The sequence below is a fragment of the Lonchura striata genome, chromosome 10 (genome assembly GCF_046129695.1).
Source record: "Lonchura striata isolate bLonStr1 chromosome 10, bLonStr1.mat, whole genome shotgun sequence".
Taxonomy (NCBI): Eukaryota; Metazoa; Chordata; class Aves; order Passeriformes; family Estrildidae; genus Lonchura; species Lonchura striata.
This window is the reverse complement of record NC_134612.1, coordinates 21356622-21381493: the sequence shown is the minus strand read 5'-3', so window position 1 is coordinate 21381493 and position 24872 is coordinate 21356622. Positions and strand designations below refer to the sequence as shown.

The following is a 24872-nucleotide window of genomic DNA, read 5'->3' as shown; positions in this document are numbered from 1 at the left end:
TTGGTGTAAGGGAGGGCTCAGGCAGCTTGGAGTGCTCTTCAGTGCATCTCCCTTGTGTCTGTTCTGAAGTGAGAAGGAAGCTGGTGTTTGAACCCCAAACACATTTCATTTTTAAATGCATCTATATGTATGATCTGTGTGGCTTCGTGGAAAGAAACAAGTCTGTGGTGTAGTTTCATCTCCACAAATACAACTTTGTACGTGTGTGTGCACCTTGAAAGCAAACCTGAGTAGTCTGACATGTGGTATTCTTTATTTTTAGCTGGTTTTGTATCAGTCATGTAATTACTGCTCAAACAGTTCCAGTGCTTAAAGTCAATCCACTTGTATTTTCTGAAGTTCTGGAGCTCTATGTTCTTAATGCAGATATCTCATCATCTTGAATCACAGCATTAATCCATTATTGCTCCATATCCAGATGATTTTTGCCTTTACTTCTGGTGTGTCTTCCAGTCCCTTTCCAGCCAGGAAAGTTAGTGCAGCCATGACACAGTCTTGAGATTTTTGACTGCTTGGATTATCTACAGCTGACCAGGCCCTGGTGGTAAATGTTCTGCTGTTTATCTGACATTATTATTATTGTCCTCCTTGATTAGGTGTCAGCCAGTACCAATTAATTTTTCAAAGCCAAGTATATTTATCAAGAAATTCCACTGGAAGCATCACAGCATCATTTTCTTGGAGGGATCAGGGTAGACCATATGCAAATACATGATGTGCTTAATTCAGCCTTAGCTGCTCAACAGAGAACTTCAGGACCTGTGGCATTTGTGTGAATATCCTTGGAAGAGATTTACACTGGTTGTCTGAGTCTGTAATTCCAGGGAGATTCTTACCCCAAACAGAAGCCTTGTTTCTCCTCTTGCATCTAGTCTGGCAGTGTGTTACTGTGATGATCTGTGATTTGGTAGCTTTTCCATCTGAAAGTACAGCTCTGCATGGCTCCCCCTCATTCCCTGTTTTACTTCCCTTTTCTCCCTGGTAGATGTTAAATTTTTTAAGGAAATAACACAGCTGGTAGTTGCCCATGGGGAGTTACTGGAGATGTTTCATGCGTGTATGAAAGAATCAAAGTACCAATGTGCTTGGTATGCCAGAAAGTCTTTGCAAAGAGCAAATGTGCACCAGGATGGTTGCTTGGGAACCCAGGCTTCCCTTTTCTGAGCTGCCTCTGGAGAATTTGATGCTGTTGCACTTGCTGCTGAATGAGTTTATTTACTGTGTACTGGAACTTCAAGGGCAGCAAGGTGTGGCAGAGGGAGTTGGCTGTGTCAGGGTGAAGAGAGATGTTTCATTTGTGTTTCTGGACAAGCAGTGAGCTGCCAGTGTGTAACCAGGAATAGTTCCAGGAGTCCCCAGCAGGTTACCTGGGACTACCTGAGGATCCAAACCACAGCTGCCTTCCTGACTCAGGGATTATGTTGGCTTTATAATAGCTGTGTTTCTCTTTATTCAGACTGATTTTTTCCTGACCAATGTGTTTTTTCTGTCTCTAGCATAAATTAGTGTTTTCTAATTTCTCAGTTCAGTCAGGGGTTAGTTTAGTGCTCACCAATAATTCATTAATTCATTAGTCCATCTGTTCATTTGGACGCTAATTGAGTTGAATTTGGTAGTGAGAGCATGGTGAAATTGTTAAGGTTAATGACTCAGTGTTTTACAAGACAAAATGCATTTGATGTTCAATTGATTGCTTGAGTTGTTTTATTGAATAATATGAATATTTAGCTACTTAATTTCATGGAAGAGAATCTTTGTTATTGCAGTAATGCTAGTGAAACTGATGATGTTCTCATCAGTTTGGATACATTACTCTCCTCCAAAAAAATTTGTCTGGCCTCACAAATCCTAGTGCTTTGATGTTCCAAACATCACACAGTGCATCCAGAAGGGGAAAATTCTTTATGTAAACTTGCCTTATGGTATCAAAATCACACAGCTTCTTTAGCATTCATTCACACTGCATGAGTACATGTTGTTTCTGTGAGCTCTGTCCTTGCAGATTCTCTCAGAGGCTCCTCAGTGTCTTGGAACTGAGTGAGGATTGTTGGAAGGCAATGGAAGAAAGACAGCCTGGGAGTTAACAGGACCAATGGGATATGGGAAAATGTGAAAAATTTGTTTAGACACCAATTAATTGCCTCTGTTTGAAGCATCTAGTTATTGAAAATACATATTATCTAAGGACAGATATCACTGCATTCTCTGTTCTCCCTGTCCTGTTTTACTACTGTCCTGAGTGGCTGCATTCAACTGACCAACTAAAAATATTCTGATAGAACATCTGGAACAAGTATCAAAACATGTTTTGTACCAATAGATATTAGAAGTGTGGCACTCAGTTTTGTCTTTTTACAAGATCACTGGACAATCAAACAGCTGTGGTTTGGGTCAGTGATGCATTCTTGCTGATAAAATTTGCAGTATTTAATATTGCAAATTATCTTATCATGGACATTGAAGAGCTGCTTAATAAGGATTCTGATAAATATTGTCTTTAAGACATTATTCTTAGCAGAAGACAGTTTTTATTCTTACTGCAAGGTAGTGAAGCTCCCACCTACACAACATCTGTCTAGTGGCTAACATTAACTCTCTTCATTCAGTGTAATTAATTTTTTTTTGAGCACTAAAATTTAAAGTGGGAAATTGGAAGCACTGAATCAGGAAATAAAAGCATTGATAATATTTGATTGTGAAAAACATTTGATTGTGAAAGTCACTGGCATTCATGACTTCCAGCAGGACATCATTAGGATGCTATTCCTGGAACTTAATGTTTCTGCATAATTTGAATGCTCACAATTGATCATGAAATGTTACCAAATGTTCTTGCACCATTCAGACAACACATCCAAGAAAAGCTGTTCTCTCTTAGAGATACTGAATCTTACTGAGCCTCCTCTAAATTCTGAAACTTTGGGAAGAGCCTCTGTCAGGTGCCAGGTTTCTGACTTGGGCCACTCCTTCCTAAACTGCTAAATCTGCTTTCAGTTTAAAAAGCACCAAAGGAAAACTGCAGGGGAATAAAGCCATGAAAGTATTCTGACATCCTAAAAGTTGCTTTCTTTGTGCTGCAGTCTGTGAATTTATAGCTTTACAGTGATTATTTCAATTCACTTACTAACATAAGGAAGAAAACATTAAATTAAAAGAGATGAGAGAAATGTGCTTATATTCTTTTCCTTATGACTGTTGGCTGGGTTTTTTTTCTGGCTGCAGTTGAGTTGAATAATAAAATAACTTGTGCAGCAGTGATTCCAATTCTGCCTCTCCTGTATTCTTGTGCAGTCTTGTTTGGCAGGCCTTGCTCATTTTGTCCAGCATTGGGTAGCATTGCAAGGTCACTGCACATCTTTACCAGAATATTGAAACAGAAAATAGATGTGCTTTTGTTTCTTTTCTAAAAGGTCTTCAGTAAACTGAAATGGTGAAAATACAGAAGAAAAGACTCTTGTCAGAAACTCCTTCTGACAAGCCTGTTTTCCAGAGCAGGTGCATTTTCACTTTGAAGACATGTGTTAGGCTGTGGCAATTGCAGAGCTTTGCTTTATAAAAATAATTTTAAAGAACCTATTTTATGTCTTATGCATCAGTGAAATAAACTGTTACATAATTTTATAATCCTTTGTGGATTTGGAGGTGATATTTAATTAGATATCTAGAGCATTTGCTAGAAAGGGTAAAGCCAGCCTGCTAGTGAGATGGAGAGGCAGAAAATCTCTTCTCCAGTATATTTTCAGCCCTTTATTAGTGAAAAATCCTATATGCCTGTTATTATTTCATCAATTCCATTTGAACCACATTTGGGCTTCAATCTGTTCTATTCTACATAATCTACTTTTTCAGTAAATCTGTTTCAGTCTGCAGTACCCTCCCAAAGTAGAAATAATCCAGATAGATGATGATAAGCCATATTTTAGTCTATGAGATACGTTTTCCATTATTCTCTTTTTGATCCTTCTTACAGTCAAACATCTTGTTCAATCACCCTGCCAGGCAGTAAAAAAAGGGGGAAGAGATGCCTTTTAGCCTAGGTGAGAAGAAACAGCTCTGTCACAAAGAAATGCAGTTGTATATTTTCTGCCAGGACACTGTATGCCAATTGCTTGACTAAGGGAAAATGGAAGAAGGAATTAGTGAAAGCCTGCAGTGCAGATTTCAGAGGTGTTTTTGTTCTTCTCGCTGCTCTCTCTTTATCTTTCCTCCTGGCAGGGCTGTCTCCATCACACTATGGCAATTTTTTGGCACTGGTGTTGAATGTTGATACAGATGCAGACAAGTCCTGATGCAGTTGTGAAGCCTCTGGGATTCTGGGTGATAATTTTGGGCACTGCACAACTTCAGAGTGTGCCTTGTGTGACTTCAGCTCCCAGCTGAACCTGTGCCCAGGCTGGTTCTGAAGATGTGCAGTGTCTGCCTTGTGTTTCAGTTGCCAGACACTGCACATTTGTGTGTATCCCTCAGTTCTCTGCAATCCTGCTTTTTGTGCTGTTCTACTACAAAAAGACAGAAAGACTGAAGCAGGTTAATGCTCATGGAACACACACAGCATATATTTATATTGGACAGGTAACAGAGCATAGTGTCAGTCTTGATGCAGCCAAAGCAAGCCCTAAATTCCTATCTTCCAGACATATTTCTTTGGTCTGTGTGAAGAAAATAAACATTTTTCTCTTGGTTTGCATCCTTCTTTTGTGTATTTGCCTTGCAGGCTTTAGCAGTGTAAGATTAGCACATTTATAACTGTTACCTACCTGTACAAATTTCAGAAAGATTTCTGCTCTCACTTGCTTCCTCTCTTGTTTTTACCTTGCCTGGTGCCTTCTTTTGTCTCCTGTGCAACATAAAATTGGTGCCATGACTATTGTGAAATGCTGAAGGGCAATGCTGGCCTGAATAGGGACAGTTCTGACAAATGTTAACCAGGGAGGAGTCAAACTGGAAAAAGAACTTTAGACTAAAGATTGTTTTTCCAGATTGAGAATCTTTATTGCTGAGTGGAGAAATATCCACTGCCTGTTACTTTCAAAACAAACAAACAACTAAAAAACCTCCCCTTACCTCCCCCTCTTCCCCCCACCCCAGAAAAATTATTTCTGGAGATATTTGGGTATTATTCACCAAGTTAAGAATAGAAGGAGGTCTTCTTGTACAAGCAGGGGAACATTCAGCAGGTAAGAAAAACCAGTTCGGGTGTGGAATGAGAGCATATTAAGGAATTATTACCTACATAATTTGAGTACATACATTCACAATTTCTCTAACTGGTAATTTTACTGTTTCACTTATTACCATTTCAAGTAATAGTCAAGAAAACAGAATCTCTTGTGGGTTCAGCATTGTCCTGGTCTAGTAAAAAAAAATCACATGTATTTACAGAAATAATTCCAGTTTTAAGACAATGTGTGAAAAAATTTGATTTTTTTTTAAAACTTTCTTATTTAATAACAGCAAAATAGGTCTCTAAAGCATGTTTTGGTATTTACTGTTTTCCATTAAATCACCAGAAGTGCTGTGGGATTTTATTCATGATTTAAAATGCATTGGTTGAAAGTTGGCATATAAATTGAAGGTATAAGACAGTACACAAGGGATGGCAAATTTAGTACCTTTAGATGGTGAAACATTTTGTTCACTTAATTAGTTAAGGAAGGATAAGTTAAGTTAGAAAAATGAGTGTAGAAAATCAGAAGTGAAATTTAGTGCAAGTGTCCATCATAAATAAGCAAGAGTATGCCAGATTTGGGGTTTTAAGAGATTTTAGCTTGCATTTTCGATCTCCATTTAATTGATTCATAAATCAATTAATTACTGTCACAAGACCTGAGGGCAGCAGGAAATTGGGTTCAAATTAAAAAGAAAAGGAGGCAATTTGTTTTAAGATTGAAAGTTGAATGTTCAATCGAAGTTTAATCAGAAGTGACCCATTATTTGAAAAGTAGAACATCAATGTCGTTCTAATTTCACAGAATGCTTCATTAAATGAGTATTGAAAAGACCAGGTTAACTGATCATTCCAAAAGGAACAGAAGACAAAGGAAACTCACTTCCAGATATGTGTTACACTTGTTCATTTCTCTTGTGAAGAGTTCTTAGAGATACCAAATACATTCATTGAGAAATTAAGGATTATTGGGGCAATCCTTTGTAGATTGTAAAGTTTGTTTGATAAAAGCATAACTTCATATCAGAAAAGAAAGTCTTCTTAATTCCTTTGACCAACCATGAACTTAAAGAAAAATCAACAGAACACGGTGAAAAGCAAAGGCTTTTTCATCCTAAATTTTTGGATGTTTCACAGTGGTCTGACCTCAAAAATGTTTTTCCATCTCCAGAGCACTCACAATCCATTGGAGGCTCTGCCCTCTGAACAAGGTGAGGGTGATGCTAATGCCTGCTGGGGCAGAGGTGATGATTAGTGTTTAGGAGGTGAGTGTGGAAGAAAATGAAGAGAACTGCAGCTGTAGCTCCTACTGTAGCTGAAAAGATTAAAGGAATAATACTTTTTAATGCTTTTGGATTAGCAAATCTTTCTCTTGGTGTGCATTTACTAGAAATTTGCTTAGCAAACTGCTGTTTAAAAAAAGCCAAAATACAACACTCGCTTGTTGTGAGCTTGGTGAAACAAGGACAGAGAAGTGTGATTCAGTTTCCAGCTCTGCTGTTAAATGCTGAGAGGTGTTTTTGGAACATCATCTGGATGCCTCTCTGGGCACACAAATCCCTGTGCTCCCTGGATAAACAGTGGGTTCTGTTAGTTGGGAAGCTCATGCAGCTTTCTCTGATGAGCAGAGTGCGTGAAAAACAGCAAAAGGCAAGAGAAACAAAGTTGGACTTTCTAGCAGTTCTTTACGGAGGAGCTTGTTACGAGAAAAAAGGCAAAAAAAAAAAAAAAGCAGCCACAGCTGTTTTAAACATTTGCTTTTACAAGTGTACAGCAAGATGATTTCAGATGTCAGCAAGTTATTTCCAACAGCAATCCTTTTCAAGATCTTTGCAAGCAGAGGCTTGATTCCTCTCATGAGCAAAACAACTCGTCACTTGGGATGTCCAGGGTGTTGTGCTTCATTTGCTGATGGTTGCCTGAGTGTGCTGAGCTCTCCCAAGGGCAGAGGCTGAGGCAGCAGCAGAAGCTGCTGGTTCACCTGGCCCAGGTGGGGTCTGGAGCGGGGTGGGAGAGGAGCCAGGTGAGCCTCCTGCTCTCCAGGCAGTGTCCACCAGGCTTTCTATTCCAAAGACATCTGTCTGGATGGAGCAATGATCTGACCTTGTGCAGCAAATCTAAGTTGGTAGTCACTCCCTTCCCTGACTCTCGGTGAGATACTCAAGAGTGAATATAAATAATGCAACTCTCTTTAAGTTATTGATTGCATTTATGTGACTGATGATGGACAGTGTTAGCAGAATAAGGGTGTTCCTCTGCATCCCCCAGTCAAATGGCACAGCTCTGTAAACTGCTGTGCAAACCTGAAACAAAGATGAATAGTTATGAGTTAATGCTGAAGTATGTGTTTTATCTTTGTAATAAATGACTTTGTGCATCTTCTCCCTGAGTTCTAAAAAAAAAAAATATATCTGAAAGAAAAAATTACTTCATTTATTTTTATGATGTTTCTGTGACAAGTTATGCAACACACAGATGCATCACTGAACACAAAAATTTATATGATGTGGTGCTAATTATATATATATTTTTAAGAAAGTGATGGGGGTTTGCTACCAGAAATAATCTCCTAGAAATGCATGGAAATACTGATAGAATATTGATCACGAAGGAATTAATTTATAGAAAAATTTAACAAGCAAATCTACCAGCAATGTCATGTGATTCCTGTTTTAGGCATCTGGGCACCTTTGAGGCTTAGTGGTATGTTTAATATTGTTTTGTCTTTTTTTTTTCCAGTCCACTTTTTGGTATGGGTTTCTTATTTGCAAATAATGTCTTGCTTTTTTTACAGTACAAGAAGAGATGAACATTCTGTACAAACAATATATTAGATTGTCTGTTGTTAAAATAATGATGAATCTGAAGTATATAATTTTAGGGAATTGACAAAAATCCCTTATTATGTAGATGATATAACTGGGTAGAGAAGTAGGATGGTTGCAGAAGATAAAAGAGGATTCCTTGATTATTGTTGTTACATTTCTCCTGAAGACTTAAATCATAACACAGTTAATAAAATGTCTGATTGCTGCTTAGCTCAGAATAAAGTTGTGTGGATTTTTTTTTTTTTTCTTCTGGTAGGCAAAAATTTTTAGCTGCTTTGAGAAGCATCATTACAGAGATAACTGCCATTCCAGAAATAAAATCATGACACTTAGAGGGTTTTTGCTTTCTTTGGGGGCTTGGAATCAGTTAATGAGATCAGTGAAATAAGTGTTGTAATCATCAAAATTTAAGAAATATTTGAAGGGTTTTTCAGCAAAATTCAATAACCAGTTGAAGGAGGAAATCAGTGTGGAATCCTAAAAAGCCCTTTACTTCTTTCTCACAGAATTCCAGCTTTCTCTCTGAAGCTCTTTTTCCTGTACATGCAACAAAAACTGAAGAGCTGGATCCTTCCTTCAGCCTGCATGAGACCATTGCAAAGGTAAGAGAAGTGGAGATCACATTTATAAATACTTTCCTCTTGAATTTGCTAATAATTTTGAAATATAATCTATTTATTTCCCTATCAAGCACTTGAATATAATTAAAAATTGTGGAATTCTCTTCACTGGGATCCACGTTGGGAATATTCTTTACATTGGTCAGCTTGTATGATGGAAGCAGTTTCATGTGCAAAATGCTTCATTTGAAACTATAACTTTTTATTCTTATTTTTCACTGTATATCACTCACAATCTGCTTTGCTTGTATGGCCACTCTGGCTTGTGGAAAAGCTTGTGTTGATTTGAGGCCCTTCATCTCCATTAGGGAAATAGGATTTTAGTGTTTCTTAGGTTTTTCCCATGCATATGGGTTGATACTAAATGTCAAAAGTATAAAAGTTTCAGTGTAATTTTTACATGAGGATTGGTGTAAATACTAATAATCTGTACCTTGTGCTCTCTGATGTCAGTGGGTACCCTAATTTCATGGGCACTGAAAAGGAGATTTCTGAATGTGGCAGAAAAAATGAACTAGAGATATGCAGCTATTAAACAGATGAATCTGTAATCTGAGTGCTTAGAAGATCTAATTTGTCAGAACAGTTCTCAGGACAATTCATATTAAGATCTTGGCACTGAAAAGGTGGATTTAGGGTGGATTGCTGTGAGAACCATGCTGATCTGAAGCATTCAAAGAAAGAGAAATCTCTAAGCTTCCCAGTAGCAAAGAACTGTAACATTCAGTAGAGTGATGCAGTACAAAACTTGGTGGTATCTTAAATTAGATTTGCAGACCTTGTAATTTCAATATAATGATGTATATAATATCAAGTATTAAAACTGAGGAGTGTGTGCCTGTATGGCAGAAAAGGGATTTTCCCACCTGACCAGGAGTCAGATAAAACTCCCTTTTTATCAAATGCACACTCAGAAAAGTATGTGCTATTTTTAAATTTCATCAGTGTTACTCAGCACAGCATTTCATGATAACCAGTCAAGTCAGTGATTAACCAGTTTGAAAATACTTTTATATCCACTGTCTGCTCACTAGAGCATCCCCATAAGACTGGGATCATGCAATTCTGAAAGTTGGAATGGCAGACCCCTGACATAATTGATTTTATGATGAGTTATTGGTGCTGACAGATAATTCTTGAGAAAATTATTAGAGAACCTGATTATTCTACACTCCAATTATGGCACTGCATAAAATAGAGCTACTCTAATGCAATTAACTTCTAAACATTGAACAAAACAGCAAGAGGGAGGAGTGTTTCCATTTCTACAGGAAATAAGGGGGTTTTATGTAACATACTGAGATATTTCAATTTTTTAAAAATATAAACACTTCCAAGGAGATGACAGGGAGGTTCTCTTCCTGAAGCAAATGGAATGAAAAGTATGTAAATGTAATGAAGAGACTGCTGGACTGTTGGTAAATGAAATTCACATTTTGCCCACAGATAAGGTGCAGCACAAGAATGTTGACTGGTGGCATTTTCTAACAGGATCAAACTGTTCTGTTCCTTTGGAGCATGGAAGGGATATATATCCCCATTTATCCATGTTTAGTCCCATTAATTTTCTAATATAAGGAACACTCTTTCAAATTGGCAATGCAGTGACATCCATCCATAACTTTGGAAGTTTCTTTCTCTGTAATCTTTCTAAAAATGAAAATCTGTAGTTTGGTGCATGCTACCTCTGCCTGGTATTTTAATCTTCCTGCATGATGTCTGCAAATGAGCTTGGTTTTTATGTGTGTGTGTGTGTGTGTGTGTGTGTGTGTGTGTGTGTGTGTTTGTTTGTTTGTTTTGGTGGTGTTTGGTGTTTGTTTGAGTTTTTGTTGTTTATTTTTTTGCATGCCAAGATAATGCAACATATCTAAATTAACATGAAGGTCTCAAACTCTTAAAATCCCAAAGACTTTTGGGATTTTACTGATTTTGAATCAGTAGGATAGTACTGTGAACAGAATGTCTGTGTGGCAGAGTTTTATCAGAGGCATTTCTAACAGTGTATTATTCCTGCTGTAGATATTTCAACAGAGTACATTCATATTCCTGTGTTATTCCTACTGTATTGTGCCCTCTTGGGAATCAGATCATTCTTGAAAAGGTTATGCCTGGGCATGCCAACAGCCTCTGCATTGAGGCATCTCTACATCTGCACATTCCACTGAGGTATTTTCTGTTTTCATTTAGAAATTGCCTCCATGCGGAGACAGAGGATTTGGCAGAATTGTTAGAGCAGCAGAGACACAATATTACTCCAGCCAGAGTTACAGCACCTAAAGTGTTAAAGGGTTTGTTTGGTGTGTGCAGAACTCATCTCACTGAGCAAACACAAGTCTGATGCACCTGAAAATATCTCATATCCCAGAAAACCCTTTGTCCTTGCAAGGCCCAGGTGGATATATGGCAACCTACCCCAATATCACTGTGTGGAGTGCAGTCTGAAAATTTTTTCCTGTATGCTTTGATTTCCATCACAAAAATGTGGCACTTTGGAGTGTCCATTTTCACAGGTAATTTCTCCAGTTAGCTTTCTTCAGTAATGTATTCTGTTCAATGTAATTTTTAGAATTCCTCTCTTAGTCGCATGTGCCAGACTTTCCCATCATCTCTGTCCCTTCATCAAAGGCACAAGTTCTGCACAGACCTGCAGAGCTCTCACATCTCCTTGGAGGTGAATTATGTTATGATTTTGTTCTTTCAAAATGAATTATTCAAGGCCCCAGTCTTAACAAGCAGAAATATGGACTGGGGTAGGTGACAGAGGTGCTGGATGGGGTTAACAAAGCAGAAGAACAGGTCTCAGTGTGTGAAGTGAGGGCCAAGGTGGGTGCCTGATCAATATCCATATTTCACAGTCTGCTGTTGATACTGAATTTTTAGATGTGGAGTTTGATCTTCTTGTGAATCTACCAGAAATGTCTGGGGTACCATTTTTGTGCTCTGTCACACATGGTTTTTGAGCTGAGAAATTGCACTATGACTTGGGGCATCTCTTCATTTTTCTTTTTGTCTTCTCACAGATGTCAGCAATTCATGTTTTATTTTTCAGAGTTCTCATTGCCCCAAGGTGATGGAGCAGCATAGGTGCAGTGTAATGTGACAGCTGCTCTAGTCACTCCCTAAGTTAAATAATTTGCTCTTTTTTTCTGTCCAACACCTTATATACTGGCTCTGAGAATCTTACTGGTATTTGTGATTTGATGGTATTTGAGATGTTCAAAGCACAACTCCGTTGTCTGTAGTGACACTGTGAACAAACAAAGCCAAACTTTGTGTTTTCCTGCAAAGCAGCACAGGCACCCATATTTCACAGGAATGGTTTGATTTAGCACATATTTTCTTAAGCACACAAGTGAGAATCTTTGTTTTACCTTTAGCCTTCATGCCATATGAAAGAACATATAATATGTTCTATAATATTACATGAAAGAACATATAATCCAGTTCAGGCAGAGGGTAAATACAAACCTGCTGAAAACTCTCTTTTACCAGTGTCTGTTTTATTCTGTGGCCATTGTCAGCAGCAACAAAAGCAAGAGCAAATCTGGTGATAGAACCTGGCACAGTAACTTTTTAATTGTAGCTAGTAACTAATTCTATTAATTGTGGTGAATAGGAAAGGGGGAAAAAAAAAGCTGTCTGGGGATTTTCTCAGCATTAGATGTGAGAGAAATGATTTTGCTGCTAAAGACATGGGGTTTTCTGACAGACAATCATACTGTGCTTGGCTAGACAGCATATTCTCTATCTGCTCCAGCCTAGTTAGGGGAGATATGCTTGGAATTTTTCAGTAGTTCTTTGTTCCTAAAAGCAAGTAGCCTCAAGGACTCTTGCACTTTATACTTGAACTCTGATGGATAAAGACTAGGTAAGAAAAATAAGCTGAAATTGCAGAACCCCTGATAAAAATTGATGAACCAGCTGTACCGTCCAACACAGCTCCACGTGGTGAAGTCAGGTATTAAAAAACAGCTCTATTCCCCTACACTCTGAAATTTTCCATATCTTTTCTGCTGATATGTTAATATGCTTCCTTCAAAATGGAAAAATTATTATAGGACAGAACTAATTACTAATTTCTCCTGTGACATATATTCATGAGGTTGTGGGAAGATGTCAAGGCTCTGCTGTTACAAGATTGTTTCTGGGCTTTTTTTTTTTTTTTGAGTAATTTCAATGTAATGCTTTCAGCTTATAGAATTCTGACAACTATGAAAATATCAGAACAACCAGGAGCTGTGGTTTCAATGAAAAAGAGAAAAATCAACAAAAAATATAGCAGCCATTAGTAGCATGGCATGCATAGAAAATATCCCGTGGATTGTGTGTGAACATTCTTACCTGTTCAGTTCTCTGAATGAAAACAGAAAATTATTTCTACATTCCTTAAATAATTCTGATATTGCAGTAAAACTGTATGTTCTTTTAAAAAGTTATCATTGGCTTCTGTCAAAATGTTTCTTAACCAGATTGCTCTTTGAAACCATTAGTTCCTGAAGTCCTCTTTTTAGACCTAAATTGTACCTGGCTACTCTTAAGATTTGTCTGCCAACTCTCAGTAAAAGGAAAAAAAAATCATTCCATCATTTTTCAAACTAGAGCTGGAATTTAAGTGAAGGAAGAAAACATGTCAGCTCCATCTGATCCAATCAAACCACAGGATAAACACATCATCTGATACATAAGGTATCATCCTAAATCTTAGGCTAGAAAGCCAAGATTGATGTTGTTTGTACATCTCATGGAACACCCTTTTTACTGCAAATTACAGCAATCTGAATAAGCAAAAGAAGATGGGTAGAAGTGAGAGGAAACACTGTTTAATCCCCATTGTAGATAAAAGAAAATGAAATACCATGAGTCAAAAGTGGTACTTAAAATAACTGAGTAACTACTTCATTTCCTCACCTGAATACAGAATGAACTTGTAAAATCTGATTTGTTTGACACTGTAGACAAAGACTGGGACGTTTCAAAGCTGGAGCTAGATTTCTGAAGGTGCAATACAGCAAATATTTGGGATTTGCTGAAATTTCAGCTACTGGCTGTGACCAACTGAACATTTTTTCTTCTCTGTACTGAGGCCATGTGAGTGCCTGTGTTAGTGGGACTTACCTGCCTTGGAAAGAAGTTACATTTCCCACAGCAATTCCTTCCTTTGCCATGCCTTGTTTTGGTTTAGATCTGACTTCAGCTCTATCTGCATTGGTGACAGGCTCTCAGCAAAGATGTCTGTGACAGGTGTCTTATTTTTCTGGGGAGGTTTTGTGCTGGTTGATGATCATGACTGTACAAAGAAGCCACTGTATATTTTTTGCACAAGTCAAATGATTGTTTTCAGTTTGCCCAATAGTGGCTTTTTACTGTGTAATGAGAAAAATCTATTGTACATGCTCTGCTTTTATTTCAAAAATATAAGTTGCTGTGAGGGATGTCAAACAATTGGACAAGTTCATGCATTTTTTAAGGAAAGTCAACACATATATTTATAGAATCATGTAATAATTTGATTTGTATTCAACTACTGAAATACAACAACTTTAAATCTGAACAAACCTAAAAAAACAAATCTGAAGCTTGCTTCTCTAATGGGTAGGAATATGCCTGGGGCTATTTGAATATTCCCCTGTTTCCCACTACCCTGTTCTTCACACACTTAGTTACTGAATTTATCAGACTCCAATTTTATTAATCCATTCTTTAGCACCAGGGCTACCGTAGGGCATTTGTTACTGGCACACATGTATTGAATTGGTGGCTTTACAAGGAAGATGAATTTTTCTTTAAAGAAGATGCCAGCATTCTAGAGGAATAGTTCCTTTGGGTACTCTAAAAGTACCTTGTCTGTTGTAGCAGCTCTCTGTAGGAGCTCTTTTCTGTCTACAGATCTTTCAACAAAGATGTCAAATCAGACAGTTCTTTCCCCAGTGCACGCCTCTTAAAACATGAAGTTTCTACTAACAATAATGTAGCAACTACTTTTTTCAATTTTTTAAAATTTAGCATATTCCAATTTGCATTTGAGTGAATATGAGGTAAAGCCAGTGGAACTTTAGTTTATGCTCAAGTGACAAAGGATGGAAATAGCTGCTTCTGTACTAAGAGTTAATTAGCTGGTTTTGCAAACAATTTGCAGAAAGACCTGTAGAAATACAGCTGCCAAAGTGGATGTTTCTTTATTTGTTTTAGTTTTTGGTTATAACTTCCTTTGTGTACAGTTGTACAGTGTATTATAGACATGTTTTTCTTTATATTGTTCTGTTACATATCTACAATCACATTGCAGAAGCTGAAGTTTAGACACTGAAGTTTCCTTCATGAGCTCAGTCCTGAATTCAAAACCAAATTTTCAAGACTTGTTGTCCCAAAGAATTTTTAAGTGACATATTGCCTTAGGAGACTTAGCCCCATCCATAGTGGTTTTAATCTTATCTTTAAATGTGGACACATATTTTGGCATCAAAGTGATGGCTGAACTTTTCTGCAACCAGGTTCTTGATGCTGAGCATTTCTTGGGATTGGAGCCATCCAGAGGAGGGAGGATAAGATCAAAATCAAACAACTAGACAATTCATAAGAGCTGTGTGTTGTGGAAAAAAGCTCCTAAGAGCCAACATATTATGTCCTGAGCTGAGGGATGGGATGCCTGAAGGAAACTAAAAGTATAAATTAAGCACAAACCAATGTCTGCCCTTACTTAAGTTTAGCCCTTAAATCCTGGTCAAGAGCCAAATGAAACAGCTGAAACTTCAGATTTCAATGTGCAGCACCATGGAATTCTATACTTGCATTTTACATTGTGTGTCACTAAGAGCTGGGCTTGTTTCAAATCCCTGCTCTTTGATGCCTTCATTGCAGATGTGCTGTGAAAATCTGATTCCAGTGGCAGATAATCTTTACTTGAAATTCTCCTTCTGAATGTTTTTTAACTGGCTGTGTATGACAAACCTGATGCATTCTCAGTGATAAAAATCTTCAAGATGTTTTTGTAACATAATCCTGTGCATGAAATTGTACTCTGCCCTTGTCCTTTATTTTCTCCTATCCTGTCTCCTAATATGTCGATGTGCAGGCAGTTCAACTCAGTATAACTGAAAAGCACAATTAAATGTTTTTAAATAGATCTTGTGAAATAAGGGATTGCAAAATTAGCATGAAGACTGTCATTTCAAATACAATTGGAAAGCATAAAGAAATTTTGTCAAGTATAGAAGTTGTGAGACAAAATTAGTGTACGCTTAAAAATTTTATGATGAGTCAAAAAACAATGTAAATGAAGGTATTACAAAATCCCAGTAAGAACATGTTGTTTGTAGAGCTGTTTTTGTTATGAGTGTAGTCAGAAACAGAATATTACCAGTTTGCTGAGACACTCAAGTACTAAAGCTGCCATCATTACACCAATTAATGTTTGTTTGAGAACAGATGATGAGCCTTAAATTAGAATTACAAAATTAGCAGTGTCTTCCAGAGAACTGTGGGCTGAAGACCCTGTATCAGAAGGAGTGGGGATGGTGTTTTCTTATTTCAGTAGAGACAAGGAGAGATCATCCTGCAATAATGTCAGGGTTTGGTTTTCAATCTGTTCAACACCCCTGAGAAGAGAAAGGCTCTGCTGAGCAGCAGGGAATAGTCTTGTCTCCTTTTTTCACCTTTGTGAGCCTGGGACCAGATTCCTGTTTGCTGGAAACGCACGTCATTCTCTGCCCCAGACAACAGGTGTTCACAGCACTGAAAGAATTTAAGCATGGAATGTAGAAAAGCAACAGCCACGTTCCTGAGCCCATTCCTGCTGAAGCCTGGAGGCTTCCAGAGTCCCAGCAGGGAAAATATTCCCACCTGGATAATGAGGTGAGGCACAGGCAATAAATTAATAAACTCAGGCTCCTCCTGACCAGGGTCAGTTTGGCCTTCAGGACTCACGTGCTCAGGTACAATCCCATTTTCCATCTGAGTCCAACAGAACAGATTCAAGCCTGTGTGCTAACATTAATGACATTTAATTAACCAACAGGAGTGATCACCCCACCCACCAGCAGTTCCTTCTGGGCCAGGGGCTGGGTTTTGTCTGTAGCAAGCTAACCATAAAACCAAAGCAGTATAAAAGATATACCTTCCTGCAGTGGAAATGGTATTTCTGTTTCATAAGCAGAGATCATATGCTGGCTATGAAGCTATTTTTTATTTTAATACCTTCTTGTAAAACTAATGGCTAGGAGTTTCATAAATTGCAGCCTAATTCCAGCCATGCACATATAATATTGATTTTAAAATATACAGCATCTGTATCGTCTATTGAAATAATTTTAGTTCAAAATTTAAACTAATATTACAAAGTGCTGTATTTCAACCTAAAGTATTTAGTGACAAGAATCCAGTAGCCAATAAATGAAAAACAACATTTCAGAAAGGTAGAAGGGAAGAAGGATAGAAGTTGTTCTGGGGTAATGGAATTGTATAGTCTAGTATGCTGCAGCCTTTTCCTCATCTAAAAGTGATATGACTGTGGAAATAGAGATAAATTTCTTCAAAATCAGGTTATCAATAAAACCGTATGTCCTGAATGGTGTTTACTTTGAGACGTCATTCATAAAAAAAGTAGTTTTTTCTTAGTTATGGGATAATTCTTCAATCTCAGAGAGTGCTTGTCTTTTCCTTAGATGAAAGAATATTAAATTTTTTTTGCTGCTGAGCTATATCACTAATAGGTGTACATGGATATTGCACAATATTCTGATACAGTGCCAAAGTTCTACTTAATCTGTTCTAAATTATCACAGATAAGCAGTAGAATAATCTCCATGTTGCTACCATCAGATGTGATCCATCCACACTTGGGTGCTAACTTCTTTAGCAAAATTAAACTCTGAATGGATAACATATTTTTTCTTGTGATAAAACAGTTCTAATTCCTAAATGGCCAAATAAATAGCAACACATTTCCACCTGACTGAGGTTTGTTTCTTTTTTTTTTTTTTTTAACTTATTCAAAGTAGTTAATTGGCAAAGTTATTCTTCTACTGGCTTATTTGAGCTGTGTATACACACAGAGTTCATGAAATTTAAATACTTGGAAAAAGATATTACTAAAGGTTATCTGCTCAATGATATTTGCTATATTTTTAAAAGACATGTTGAATGTAACACAAGTTGTTGTTTTTTTTTTAATTAATTAAGAGAGTACTGACAGTTGTAGGCTCTGGTAAACTGGCAGACTTTTAATCACAGCTTTGCAAAACATCCAAGGCAACAAAAAATTCACTGCCTTCTTTTCAGTTAGCTTATTTTTGCAACATATCATGATTATAAGGGGTGTATTGATATTTTTTTTTACTAACAGCTTTAAAACACAAAACTGAACATAGTGTAATTTTTAATTTTTTTTTCGTTTCCTCTTTAAGATGTTTACTTGAGATACCATTTTGAGGAATTTATTTTTAATAACTTCGTGGCATCTGACAAGGTGCCAGCATTTCTTATCATTCAGATTTCACTTTTTTTAAAACTACTGATTAGTGCCCTCTGTTAGATAAATGCACCTGACAAAAACAGATGAGCCCAATAATTCCATTATAGTCCTGGTTCTGTGTACTGCAGTGAAGCTCACTCTGGCTTCACCCAGTACAGCAGCCAGTGGAGGGTTATATAGAAATTATTTGTCAGTCTTTAAGCTGCTCATGAGCTGTTGGAGTCTGTAAGTGCAGATGCACTCCCGGATTTTCAGGTACAAACCAAGAGACAGCAGCTGCAGATCCAGCTCTTTGTATTTCAGAATAAAATGTGTAGTTTTGGCTTTGTGAATGCCAGAGCTGTTGGGAATTCAATTATAAACCATTCTGGATGCTGTTATCCCCCAGCACTGGGCCATGCTTGATACAGGAATTCAGTCCCAAGGCTTAAAAGGATGCAAGGAGCACTCTGCAGACAAAAGGCTAAATACTTAGATTTATGCAGCTGAAAAGCTTGATTGGACTCAGTGGAATAAGTGCTCTGCTACAGAAGTTTTAAGTGTCATTAAAAAGAAAAATTGATTGAATCAACATGGAGAAAAAGTTTCTTTTTCTTGTTTTTATTTTCACTTCAAATCATTCCCTTGTATGGGCAGAGCCTGGGACTCAGCACATTATGTCCTTTCATTTTTGGGTACTGCTCTGTCATGAGATGACTTGACAAAAGGGTTTTTAATAGAAAGCCTGTGTGTAATGTAAGGAATTATCTAAATAGTATTAAAGTAAAACAATTTCTTAAAGTACTTAAAGAAAATGTAGCAACTTTCACTGTTACATATCTTGTTTTTAATATAATTTATTGATCTTACCATGAAGGAACATATTTGGAATTTAAGTTGTCAGTTCAACTTTTTTTCCTGCTTTTTAGAAGTGTCTCAGGAAGAGTAAACAATTCTTAAAATAACAAGAACTGCTTTCTTCCACCTGTCGTTGCTACATCACTCCTGATTCCCTACCTCTTCCCTTCCTGTCACCTGTGTCCCATCAAATCCTGAGCTGAGTGCCAAGTTCTAACACCTGCTGTTGGAGTTGGGTTTTCCAAAGGCTTTGAAGCTTATGTAATAATTGAGATTATCAGAGGTCTCCACCAGTTGGATGTTCTTCCTCTGTGGCTCCCCTGAGCCAGTCTGGGTTCTGCCACGGCGTGAGCAGGGTCGGGTTTGATCTGACTGAAGAGGAACCATTTGGGTTTGCTGTTGGTTTTGCTGGAGGCTTTGTTTTGTTTCCAGCTCTCAGATGTGGTTTGCCACACGAGCTTTGTGCCTGTGGGAGGATGACAGGAGAAGTGCATGTGGAGCCTTTCACAGGGCTTATTCCAGCCACTGCAGAATTCTTGGTAGGCTTTGAAATGTGAACTGAAAGGGTGTAAAAATTGGCCTGAGGAGGATTTGTTCTTTGCATGCCAGTTCTATGGAGAGTTGATTCCTAGATCTGCTTAAAATGCATGCCTTAAATTTAAATAGCCCTTCCTGCATCTGTTGTTGATGTTATTCCGGTAGAATTGTAGAAGAATTGTGGCTAAACATGCCATATAATGACAAATTGCTGTTTTACAAAAAAAAAAAAAAAATCCCCAACAACTGAGGTGCTTTGTGGATGGAGTATGATTTATTTTGAACTTTGAAGGAGAACATGCGAAACAGATTACAAAGCTTTTTATGAAATTCATTATTATGTCTGGACTTCAATAACTCACTGTAGAAATTCTGATTGGAATTTATAGAACATGATTAAGAGTTAATGTGTAAGGGCTGTGTGTGTAATTTTAAATTCTGATGCTAATGTCTGAGCCCCAAAACTATGATTTGGAAATAAATCTATTGATTGTACTGGCAAAGTCCACAGGAAAAATCAAAAACTAATCAAAACTTTGTTTAGGTTTTATTGGTAATATTTACATACATGTTATGGTTTGTATAAATCTGTTGTGGGGTTTGTAAATAGGCTTTCAGATTAGTAAATCCATTTGGACAATATTTGCTGAAAACCTAAGGGATATGCATTACTTGGCGTTTAGGAGAGTATATGCTTTAGGGAAATTCCTAAAAATGCTTTCCTGTTTTAGTTCTGGCAACCTTTATGGAGAGTTATTGAAAACTGAGCTCTTTGAAAGCAGATTTGCATCTCCCAGTTTTATTAGAGAACCACTGTTTTTATTTACCACTAATAAACTGGTTTCATAATGCAGCTTTAGTGTTGCTGTGTACCTAAAGAAAAATTATTTCCTGTGCTGTATGTTTAAGAAAGCTCGTTTTCAGAGGTAAATCAAACACGAATCTAGTCAAGGTCGACTTGTAGCATGGTTTCCTGTTTAGTTACTCAGACTCCATAGTCTTTTTGTTGTGTGCTTTTTAATTTTTTCGAACTGTGTGACTTGCCACAGGCTGTAGTTAAATAATCACAGTTTAGCTAATTGGGGAAATTGCATTAATAAATGAAACACAAATTAATTTTTTTTTAAACTGAACGCTGTGTGTTCAAGGATGCATGGTTTTGGCTAGAATGGCACTACCAGATCATTTCTTTGCACCTGATAATCTGGCTGTAGAAAGAGATTGCACTATAGAGCCATTTAAAGGTTTTTGCTTTCCCATTCTGGGTATTCAAGACAAGGACTGTCTCCAGGAGGACAAAGCTGGTGGAAGGGCTGGAGCACAGGTCCTGTGAGGAGCAGCTGAGAGCTTTGGGGTGTCTTGCTGGGAGAAAAGGAGGCTGAAGGGCAGGCTCCAGTGACAGGACCTGTGGGAATGGTGCTGAGCTGTTCAGGGCAGGTTCACTGGGTGTTAGAAAGCATTTCTTTACCAGGAGGGTGGTCAGACATTGGGACAGGCTGCCTAGAGTGGTGCTTGCTCCCCCAAGCCTGTCAGTGTTTAAAAGCCTCCTGAACAGGATTCTGCAGCCTGGTCAGCCTTGGGTTGGCCAGGCAGTCACACTGAATGATCCTTGCAGCTCCTTTGTGGGTCTCAGATTCAGTCAAAGAGAGAAACTGAGAGTTTCTAGCCAGGCAAAAGCCTGGGAAAGAGCTGGAAAAGAATGTCAATAATTCTTTATCTCTCTTGTTATTCACATTGTTTATAGTTAAGTTCTATCACTGTGCATCAAGCACTTTGCACCAATGCTGTGGCTTGTTTTCCCTTCAGATCGAATGGAGTTGGTCCTCACGGAGCTCTGTATAAAAAAGCAGTGTATTTTGAATAAATTGGAGTTTTACTCTCAGCAGCCTTCTGAGACAGAGTCTCCTCATTCCTGTCCTGCCTTGGCACCCAGAGTCCTTCCCAACTGAAGCAATTCCATTCTGTTCTCTGTGGATGCCTCCTGCCAGGCTTTTTCTTTAACACTGCTCACAAGCCTGGAAGGGTTTGGCAGTGAGTTTTACACCAGCTCTGTGAAGTCTCATGGTTTGTAATCTGGTTACCCAGCACACAAAACATGTTTTTAATAATTGACTCTGGAAATTCACCTCTTCCAAAACATCACCGCTAAGAAGATCATACAAAGCAAAAGGGTTAAACTCAGTGAGAAAAACATTTTGTAGATCTGCTTCATCACTAGATTTTGTTTAAAATGGCAGCAAATTGAAATGCAGTTAGTTTGCTATGCCATGTCAGAGGTCACGGGGCATAAGGTGAAAGCACAGTGCTGCAAAGGGAATTTCTGCATTCCCCTTCAGCTGGTTCATGGGAGCTTCCTTCTGGGAGAAAGAGCTACAGAAAGATGCTGCAGCAATGCTCTGCTCTCAAACCAACACTTTTATCCTAGGGGAAGGGGGTGGGGGAAAAAAATTAATAAAAACTATTAATTCATGCAGCCTCCAGTATTAACAGCAGCCATTCCTAACAACTCTGATGTAATATAAAAAGCACAACATAATGAATAAAAGATTATAAAATTATATGGGCACCTTAAGACAGGTATGTCTGGTGGAATGGAAGATCTGCTATGAGGAGCTGTTCAGACACTGTTGCAAATACAATAAAAACAGAGCTGCATGAAAGAACTTGAGTAACAGGAGTGTGTCTTTACTACATGACTGGAAAGGAAGGATTAAAATTGAATTTAATTGAACACAGCCTACAGAATATCCTGAGTTAAATCATGACAATTTTGTAATCAATAATTTTCACATAGCCAAGAAATGCTTTAGGATTGAATATCTGGTCTCCCTGGTCAGTTCAAATTTGAATACTGTTTATCTTTTGTGAAACTGTGATCTTAGAAGAAGTACTTCTCAGCTAGACAAAAAGCAGATAATGAGAAATACATGATGGAATCATTGACTGAACCCCTCCATGCAGCACAGTTTGCTTTTGGGGTAATTGCAAGGTGAGGTTGGGCCTTTACATAAATAACATCTTTTCTAATAGTGATGAAGAAAATGGGCCCATGGAATTCTGTCTCAACTGACATGAGCAATATTCTTCTGAACTTGGAGTTCCAGCCAGTGCACTGCTTTTGATTGACATATCTAAAGGAAATGTTAAGCTTTTTTCTTCCTTTTTACTTGAGATAAACTGAACAAACTTGCAGCTGACAGGATCTCATATGAGATCCTAATGAGGCAAAGAGAATGAAACATTTCTTTTTATGCTGAAGTGCCAAAACTGTAATGACATTGTATCATGGTTTTCAAAAAAATACAAAGATAAAAAATTCTTGCTTGTAACTCAATAGATATTTTGAATAATGTAGTGGACTGAATGCTGAATATTGAGGAAATGAGTTAATCAAAACTCTTCTGTCTCTGTCTTTTTTTTCCTTTCCCCACAGGAGGCTGGGAATCTTCCATTGTGTTCCCTTTCTCCTGCAGGAAGAAAATCTGTCCACAGTAAAGTCTCACAAGAGAGGGGAGAACTAATTATTTGACAATCAGGAACTATTTATAATTGTGTTCTAAGTAACATTTTTTTTTTCCAGATAAAGTATGCTATAGATATTTTTTCAAGTGCTTATCTACACCAACCTGTCTCAGAAACTCTGTGTTCATTTATATCACTTCATTTTAAAATGAGCATTATCCTAAATTAGTAAGTTATTCGCTGTTCCAAACAGCACTATTATATCAATGTAACCCACCTAAAAAATTAGCTAAATATGAAAAAAACTAAGTAGTACAAATACAAAGTAGGTTTTACTAAAGTATCAAATAAAAAAAAATAAAATTAGGAGTTTCATTTGCTTCAAAACATCCTTCAGTGGAAAAAAAATTTTGTGATTCAATTTAAAATAAACCAATCAATTATTGAAAATTTCATTTCAAAATTTCCCATTTAATCTTGTTATGTAAACAGGCAGTGGAATGCTGGCATGATTGTTCTTTACCACTAAGAATATTGCTATATTTCTTTGAAAGGCTTCTCCTCTGCTGATTTTCCATTGAAAATTGGATCACTGCTGCTTACGTCTAGAGCTTTGAAAGGATGAAACCCCAAAGAGAAATATTGCAGCATCCTCCTCTACTGTGTCAGAAGTAAAAAAACCTCACAAAATACAGTCACAGCAGTCAAAGAAGAAAGCAAGAGTGTGTCAGCTTGGAGAGGTTAGGTTGGGATTGGATATTAGAAAGAAATTTCTTTACTATAAGGGTGGGAGCCCTGGCACAGGGTGCCCAGAGAAGCTGTGGCTGCCCCTGGATCCCTGGAAGTGTCCCAGGTCAGGTAGGATGGGTCTGGAACATCCTGAGCCAGTGAAAGATGTCCCTGCCCATGGCAGGGGGTGTTACAAGATGAACTCTGTAACATATTTGATTATAATTTACCAAAGAGAAGTTGGTTTTTTTTTTTCAAATTACAGTGTGTAGTTAACAGATAAGATTAATTTCTAATGGGAAAATTCAGTTTCAGAATTTGTTTCCTGTTATCTGGCACGTTTTTAAATTTATCTGTATTTGCTGGAAAAGGACCAGGACACTCTAGAGCCATTTGTTTGTCTTAGTTAAACAGAAGCAAACAAAAATAAACCTTAAGATGCTCAGGTACAGCCAATGTCTGAACCCACAGCAAATGCTTTTATCTCATCCTACTATTGCAGTTAGTAAAAATTATCAGTTCCTCACTGCCTGAGTGTCACAACAGAAATTCAGCTTGTTTTTTTTTACCAAAGCAAAACTCTGAAACATGCAATTTTTCTGCTCTTGGTGCCTCTACAGTCACCATTTCTCCAGGCCACAGTGCAGGAGAGTGAGGCTGTTGAAGGAGCTTGGCTGGTGCCCTTCGGCCCCAGAAATGTTCTGCTGGCAGATATTCCTGGGAATAGGATGGCCTTGGCTTTGGTCTTACTCAGCTCTCATGTCCTCACAAGAGAATTAATTTCTAGCTTGCCTAAAAATACAGGCTTTTACCTTGGCAGGAGCACCCAAATTCTGACAGTTGTGAAAAAAATCTGGAATTCTGAAAGCTTTGGATTGTTGTGTTGTGATTATGTAACAGAACACAATGGCTACATGGGTGTATTTTTAAAAACTGAGTTCTAGTTCCAAAATAAGAGATATAAATTTGTGTCCCATTTAATATCCTATGCATTCACCCTGTCCAGAAACAGGTGATATGTTGCTGTTCATGATCTACTTTTCATCTTCCATTTCTATGCACAGTGAATTGCTGGTAGGTTTCCCTGGTGGACTTTTAAGAAAGGAGATCGATACTTGCAAATTCATACAAAGTTTTTTAAAATAGCAAGCCCTTAGAAAATATTACAGTGCATAAAGTTGTTTCCCAATAAATTCTAATTTGGATCAGAAACCAAAGCAAGG

The 24872-nt window shown here is 37.6% G+C and overlaps 1 protein-coding gene across 1 annotated transcript in view; it reads left to right on the top strand.

Moving 5' to 3' along the window:
- The window catches only part of NAALADL2 (N-acetylated alpha-linked acidic dipeptidase like 2), a 413827-nt gene that overhangs the window by 349721 nt on the left and 39234 nt on the right, over positions 1-24872 (top strand). Inside the window, exon 13 of the mRNA XM_077785540.1 lies at positions 8502-8597. Coding sequence (XP_077641666.1) covers positions 8502-8597 — 96 coding nt within the window. The remainder of the gene's footprint in view (positions 1-8501; positions 8598-24872) is intronic.